General features: G+C 70.1%; 1 protein-coding gene across 2 annotated transcripts; it reads left to right on the forward strand.

Annotated features, from left to right (window-relative positions):
* The first annotated feature begins 1,632 nt into the window (after positions 1-1,632).
* On the forward strand, positions 1,633-5,668 carry LOC121058845 (probable beta-D-xylosidase 2). Of its 2 annotated transcripts, XM_040534915.1 has the most exons (14): positions 1,645-1,983; positions 2,049-2,209; positions 2,294-2,453; positions 2,665-2,835; positions 2,908-2,999; positions 3,107-3,264; positions 3,345-3,448; positions 3,530-3,754; positions 3,881-3,966; positions 4,072-4,208; positions 4,301-4,390; positions 4,550-4,758; positions 4,859-5,065; positions 5,154-5,555. In XM_040534915.1, exons 1-14 carry the CDS (start codon positions 1,738-1,740, stop codon positions 5,439-5,441), a joined length of 2,334 nt encoding a protein of 777 aa, XP_040390849.1. In that variant the 5' UTR covers positions 1,645-1,737; the 3' UTR covers positions 5,442-5,555. The 2 variants fall into 2 exon arrangements, with proteins under 2 accessions (XP_040390848.1, XP_040390849.1); XM_040534914.1 differs by having other exon boundaries at positions 1,633-1,983; positions 4,550-5,065; positions 5,154-5,668.
* Positions 5,669-7,073: the final 1,405 nt, after the last annotated feature.

Raw genomic sequence — 7,073 nt, forward strand, 5'->3', positions numbered from 1 at the left:
CTGCGGCTCCGTGCCCAACCCCTCCTGCACCGTGAGGTCCCTGCCCTGGGCTGTGTGCCTCCCCCAGGAGGGAATTTACCGCCTTTGGTAGGCGATTGCCGTGGGTGTGCTCAGCTTTTGGAGCTTCCCTGGCCCAAAGTGAGCCAAAATCAGTGAAATAGACATTGCATGTGATCTGACTCCCTGTATACACATTCCCTGGTTTGTCTGGTTTTTCCCCATACACACGTTCCCTGGTCTTTTTCCTCCAGGAGCAGAGGCTTCGTGCGCTGCCCAGGCACGGAGCTGATCAAAATGGGAACCCAAACGGCAACCCCATTGCGAACCACGAGCAGGGGCTGCCTGGTGCTGAGCTAAACCTCGGCCACCACCTCCCGGTTCGTCCTGTGGGAGCGGTGGCGCAGGAAAACCGCAGAGCGAACATCGCCGTGCCGTGTCCCCGCCGTGCTGAGCCGGCTGGGGGCACGCAGGGGGGCTGCACAAGGCCGGCACCGTGGCAGCCTCGTCCCCGGGGACGTGCGAGCACAATGCTGCAGGGACCCGCATGCCCTGGGCTGCAAACTATTGGAAACAATCATTATCAGACTACTGCAGCTACTTATCTATCTCCTTCCATCCAGATGCGTGTCCATGGGGGCAAAGCCCCAAGGGAGAGCATGGCTCTGCACAGATGAGTCTGGGGCTGCTGAAGGGGTTTTATGGGAACCAGGAGCTGCCGCCCTATTTCCTTGGCCAAAGGCAACATGGCAGCAGCAGCTGGGTCAGCGACTTCTCAATATTTCTGCTCTGGCTTCTGCCCCCCAGAGCACGGCTGCTTCCCTTCGTGGCCCTGCTGGGAGCACCCAGGCGCAGCAGCTGGGGGCAGGAGCAGAAGTGGGGCAAGCGGTGCCCCCGAGCACGGGGCCGTGCCGCACAGCCCTGGGCTGCAGCAGGGCTCTCCCGGGGCCGGCTGTGCCTGTTCCTGCTGCGGGGCTGCCCCTGCCACGGGGTGCGTGGGGGTGAGCCGGGAGCCAGAGCACAGACGTGGGCTGCCACCTGCCACCGCGGCGGGGATGGGTGACGGTGCCAGAGTACAGGAGGGGGCATGATGCAGGGCCTGGCTGCATTGCCTTGGCGTGGTGCTGTGGGGCTTGGCATGGCCTGGGCACGGCACTGGTGTCCCCAGTGTGCGGGTGGGGGCTCCAGACCCGTGGCCAGGCAGTCCGCGTGCTCAGGCCAGCCCTGCCGTGCTTCTCCTGCTGCTCCTGGCACCTTGCACGAGCCTTTCCCCCGGCCGCAGTGCCAGGCTCCTCACCAGGGACACGGCAGCGCCAGGCTCCTGGGCGGCATGCCACCAAGTGCCGCCCTGCCAGGGGCACGAGCTGCCCGTGCCTCTCCTGTGCGTGCCACGTGTGTGCCCCCAGGTGCCCCTCGTGCTGCTCTGGCGCCGTTCTGGGACCAGCGGCCCCACTTCCACCCTGAGATACAGTCCCTAAATTGCATGCCCCTCAGATGGCGCTGCCTGGGTCTCTTTGGGGATGGGGGGGTTCTGTTTACAGAGGGTCTTTTCGGGGGGATCCCACGCGCGTGGCTCTTCCCATTCCCTTCCCAATCTCTCCCAGAGCCCAGGACCCCGCTCTGCCCCTGCCGCAGGGCCGGCAGCAGCTCGCTCCGCCCTGCCGAGCTGCACGCACCCAGCCAGGGGCCGGGAGCACCGGAACGGGGCTGAGCCCGGGAGCCCGCAGCGAGCCGAGAGCCATGGCGTGCCGAGCCGCGTCCCCCGGTACCGCAGCCCCGGGGGCTCCCTTCCTGCTTCGTCCCGGCCCGGCACGTCCCAGGGCGGCATTAATGGGACTCGGGGCTGCTGCCGTGCTGCTGTGCGCGGTGCTGGGCCCCGAGCCGAGCGAGGCTCAGCCCTTCCCTTTCCGAGACCCAACGCTGCCCTGGCGCCGCCGCCTCGAGGACCTGCTGGGCCGGCTGAGCCCTGATGAGATGGTGCTGCAGGTGAGGGCACGGCGAGGGGCGGCGGGCACGGCCCCCAGCCCCTGCTCAGCCCCTGTGGCCCGCAGGTAGCCAGGGGGGGAGCGATGGGGAACGGCCCCGCGCCCCCCATCCCGCGCCTGGGCATCGGGCCCTACAACTGGAACACCGAGTGCCTGCGGGGCGACGCGGAGGCGCCCGGGTGGGCCACGGCTTTCCCCCAAGCGCTGGGGCTCGCCGCTGCTTTCAGGTAGCAGGGGGTGGTGGTACCTAGTATGGGATGGGGGCCCAGTTTGCTGGCATGTCCTGACCCCACCCCGTGCTCTGCCCGCAGCCCCGAGCTCGTGTACCGGGTGGCCAACGCCACCGCCACCGAGGTGCGCGCCAAGCACAACCACTTCGCTGCCACCGGCCGCTACGACGACCACACGGGGCTCAGCTGCTTCAGCCCCGTGCTCAACATCATGAGGCACCCGCTGTGGGGCAGGAACCAGGTGCCGGGGTGGGCAGGGGTGTGATGGGGTCGGGGGCTGAAAGGGGGGCAGGATCCGGCCACCCAGGGCCGTGCCCCAGCAGCCTGAGGGTGGCAGCAGCTCCGCAGGCGCTGGCTGTGGGGTGTGAGGGTGGGGAGGCTGGGGAAGGGTCCCCAGGGGGAAGCACGGTGGGGACAAGGGGTGACCCGGCCTCGCTTCGCCCCTCCGCCAGGAGACCTACGGGGAGGACCCGTTCCTGAGCGGGGAGCTGGCGGCGAGCTTCGTGCGGGGGCTGCAGGGCCGGCACCCGCGCTACATCAAGGCCAGCGCCGGCTGCAAGCACTTCAGCGTGCACGGGGGCCCCGAGAACATCCCCGTCTCCAGGCTCAGCTTCGATGCCAAGGTGAGGGCGGCGGGGGGCACGGGACAGCGGGTGGCCCCCCTCCCGTGGGTGCTGACCCCGTCTCTGCCACAGGTGCTGGAGCGGGACTGGCGCACCACCTTCCTGCCCCAGTTCCAGGCGTGCGTGCGTGCCGGGTCCTACAGCTTCATGTGCAGCTACAACAGGTACGGAGCGTGCTGGGGGGCTCGGGGGGGGGGGGGGGGGGCTGCACGGGGAGGTCTGTGCCCACCCGGCTGCCCCATTCGTGCCGTCCCCATCCCTTCCCCATCAGGATCAACGGCGTTCCCGCCTGCGCCAACAAGAAGCTGCTGACGGACATCCTGCGGGGCGAGTGGGGCTTCGAGGGCTACGTGGTGAGCGACGAGGGGGCCGTGGAGCTCATCATGCTGGGGCACCGCTACACCCGCACCTTCCTGGAGACGGCCGTCGGTGAGCAGGGTGGACGGGCACGGGGTCCCCGGGCGCCACGCAGCCCTGACCGGTGGTCTCCCTTCTCTCCGGTGCGGCAGCGTCGGTGAACGCCGGCTGCAACCTGGAGCTGTCCTACGGGATGAGGAACAACGTCTTCATGCACATCCCCCAGGCCCTGGCCATGGGCAACATCACGCTGGAGGTCAGCGGGAGGGAGCCGGGGCTGCTCCGGGCTCCGGCTGCCCCGTGCCGAAAGCGCGGCTGAGGTTTTGGCACCTTGCAGACGCTGCGCGCCAGGGTGCGGCCCCTCTTCTACACGCGGCTGCGGCTGGGGGAGTTCGACCCCCCAGCCATGAACCCCTACAGCGCCCTGGACCTCGGCGTGGTGCAGAGCCCTGAGCACCGCAACCTCTCGCTGGAAGCTGCCGTCAAGAGCTTCGTGCTGCTGAAGAACCAGCGGGACACGCTGCCCCTGCGCGCACGCGACCTGCCCGGCAAGCGCCTGGCGGTGAGCGCCGCACGGAGATCCAGGGCTGCCAGCTCCATGCTCCCCGGTGTCCCCGTCTTTGGGGAGCCCCGGGCTGCGTGGCGGGGGGCTGCGGGCGCCCGTCCTCACCCCCTCTACCCCCCGCAGGTGGTGGGCCCCTTCGCGGACAATCCCCGGGTGCTTTTTGGGGACTACGCGCCGGTGCCGGAGCCGCGGTACATCTACACGCCCCGGTGAGCCCGCGGTGCTGGACACCCCTCGGGCTGGCTCTGCCCTTCCCTGGGGCCGGGGTGGGCACCGTCCCTGCTGTCCCCTGATCCCGCCGTCCCCTGGCGCAGGAGGGGGCTGCAGATGCTGCCGGCCAACGTCAGCTTTGCGGCGGGGTGCCGGCAGCCGCGGTGCCAGCAGTACTCGCGGGCAGAGGTGGAGGATGCGGTGCGGGGAGCCGACGTGGTGCTGGTGTGCCTGGGGACAGGTAAGGGGGGAGCGGAGGGCAGGGGCGCTGCCCCTGGGGCACACGCACGTGGGGACGTGGTGTAAGGGGTTGTCCCTTGGCTCCCGGTGCAGGGATAGATGTGGAGACGGAGGCGAAGGACCGGAGGGATCTGGCGCTGCCAGGCCACCAGCTGGAGCTGCTGCAGGACGCCGTGCGGGCAGGTAGGGCTCTGCGGGGGCTGCCTGGTGTCCCGGGAGCAGGGCCAGCAGGGACAGGACAAGGAAAAGGGACACAGCGCCCTGCAGTTGGGTCCCACGCGTGCCCCATCCCGTGGAGCTGATTTGGCACGGGGCTCGTGGTGACACCCCGTGTCCCCGCAGCCGCCGGGCGCCCCGTCATCCTGCTGCTCTTCAACGCGGGGCCCCTGGACGTGAGCTGGGCGCAGGCACACGACGGCGTGGGGGCCATCCTGGCCTGCTTCTTCCCCGCCCAGGCCACCGGGCTGGCCATCGCCAGGGTCCTGCTGGGCGAGCAGGGGGCCAACCCCGCCGGCAGGCTGCCGGCCACGTGGCCAGCGGGCATGCACCAGGTAAGGGCAGGGCAAGCAGCACCCCGCAGCCCTCGGTGGTCCCGGGGGGGCTGTGGGGTGCCCCCATTCAGCCTGCACCAGACGGCCCCGCTTCCCGCAGGTGCCCCCCATGGAGAACTACACCATGGAGGGGCGGACGTACCGCTACTACGGGCAGGAGGCCCCGCTCTACCCCTTCGGGTACGGCCTGTCCTACACCACCTTCCAGTACCGGGACCTGGTGCTGAGCCCCCCGGTGCTGCCCATCTGCGCCAACCTCTCCGTGTCCGTGGTGCTGGAGAACACGGGGCAGCGGGACGGCGAGGAGGTGAGCGCGGTGGCCGTGCTCACGCGGGGCCCTACGGGGTACGGATGGGGTCGGGGTCCCCTCGGCTGACTCCCCCCGGTCCGTGCAGGTGGTGCAGCTGTACCTGCGGTGGGAGCAGCCGTCGGTGCCGGTGCCCCGCTGGCAGCTGGTGGCCTTCCGCCGCGTGGCCGTGCCGGCCGGCCGGGCGACCAAGCTGTCCTTCGGGGTGCTGGCCGCCCAGCGCGCCGTCTGGACGCAGCACTGGCACCTGGAGCCCGGCACCTTCACCCTCTTCGCCGGTGGGCAGCAGCCGGGCCAGCAGACGAGGGCGCCTTCGGAGGTGCTGAGCGTGCGGTTCAGCACCAGCGGGGCCGCACGGCCGCTGCGCGAGTGCTAGGGGCGGGAAGGGGCACGGGGACGGGTCCTGGGCACGGGGAGCAGGGGGAAGGAGGAGGCTGCTTGGACACGGGGAGCACAGCGCTCTGCCTTACAATAAAGTGCCCAGCGCTGCTCCAGGAGGCTGTGTCGGGTCAGGATGGCTCGCTGCCCTGTGCTGCGTGGTGGTGCCACCCCCAGCGCACCCTCACCGCGGTTCAGAGCCCCCCCTGACTGCCCCGAGCTGCTATGGGGTCAGGTCCAGCGCAGGGCTTGGCCATTCCCACCGCTGCCTCTCTGTCCCCCCGTGCTGCCCGCATCCTGCCCGCTCCTCGCTCTGCTGAGCCCTGCTGGGGACGGATCCTGCCCTGCCCCCCCGAGTGGGGGGAGACGTTCCCCCCTGGCCCCCCCTGGGCGCAGGGAATGTGCTGGAGCTGGCCCAGGCGGCTCCGGGGCAGCTATAAATAAATAGGGCTGGGGCGCACGTGGGTCTGGGCGGCCTCAGGGCACGGGCAGGGTGCGGGGCTGCAGCCGTGCCCCCCCCCTAAAATGGGGTCCAGCAGCGATGCTGGCAGTGGAAGCAGGGATTTGGGCTCTCATAGGGATGGTGTTGCAGGATGGGGCCCCCTTGGCCCTGGAGCTGTGGGGCTGGAGGATGAGGTGGGGCTGGCGGGGAGCGCGTGAGGCTGCCCGGCACCGGCACCATTACATCAGGGCACTAATTACAGATGCTGCCTGGGATAATTACAGAGCTGGGGCAGGGCAGGGCAGGGCTCAGCCCGGCACTGGCCCATTTATCACCTGCCCCCACGGCGCACCGTCCCGCAGCAGTGGGGCTTTGGGGCTGGCTGCAGCGCCAACCCCATAGCGAGCAGCTCGGGGGCCAGACCCTCACCCCTGGGTTCCTGCTGGGGCGCTGCCCTGTAGCTGGGGGGGGTCAGCAGGGAGCTTTTTGGGGCCGGGGGTTCAGATCAGCCCTCGTGGCCATGGCACGCAGGGCAGCGGGGTGGGAGCAGCCTGGGGAGGGGGCAAAGTCCTGGGGCTGGAGGAGGGGGTGTGGGGCAGAGGGGGCAGGAGCGGTGGGACGGGGTGTCCGTGCAGCGCTTTGCCCGCTGATGTCCGCCCCGTCGGCAGGGATTTGTTTGCCCCCCTCCCCTCCCCGCTTGCCCCCAGCCTCCTGCAGCGCCGACGCACGCGCTGGCAGGGCAGCGGCCACGCAGCAGCTGTAATTACCTTAATTAATAACCCTTCGATTTGAGGGGAGCTCAGCGCCCCGCTGGCTTCCCCGCAGGCAGAGCCGCTCGGGATCGGGGTGGGGGGATGCTGGGGCTGAGAGGGGACAACCTGGGGGGCAGCCCCCTCCCCAAACCAGCCCTGGGGAGCGGGCGGGGGGCATTGCCCCCCCTGCCAAGCACCCGGGGAACGCGTTTGGCTTTGGGGTTGGCTTTGGGGCTGCCCGGGCTGCGCGGCGTGCTCGTGATGAGCTCATCGATTTTTCCATGAGCTCGGGCAGGGCGGCTGCTCCCAGCACCCACGGGAGCGGGGGGGGGGGACCGAACCCAGCACCCCTGGTGCAGCAGGGCACTCGGTGCTGCCTGCCTCTTGTATAAGCCCAGCACGGCTGCTGGGAGCCCTCGGCATCGCCGCCCGCGCC

Source organism: Cygnus olor, chromosome 23, assembly GCF_009769625.2.
Source record: "Cygnus olor isolate bCygOlo1 chromosome 23, bCygOlo1.pri.v2, whole genome shotgun sequence".
NCBI lineage: Eukaryota > Metazoa > Chordata > Aves > Anseriformes > Anatidae > Cygnus > Cygnus olor.

Coding starts and splice junctions, on each gene's coding strand:
- LOC121058845 (XM_040534914.1), top strand. CDS start 1,738: ATGGCGTGCCGAGCCGCGTCCCCCGGTACCGCAGCCCCGGGGGCTCCC. Junction 3,265..3,344: donor CTTCCTGGAGACGGCCGTCG/GTGAGCAGGGTG, acceptor CCGGTGCGGCAG/CGTCGGTGAACGCCGGCTGC. Junction 4,391..4,549: donor GCAGGACGCCGTGCGGGCAG/GTAGGGCTCTGC, acceptor GTGTCCCCGCAG/CCGCCGGGCGCCCCGTCATC.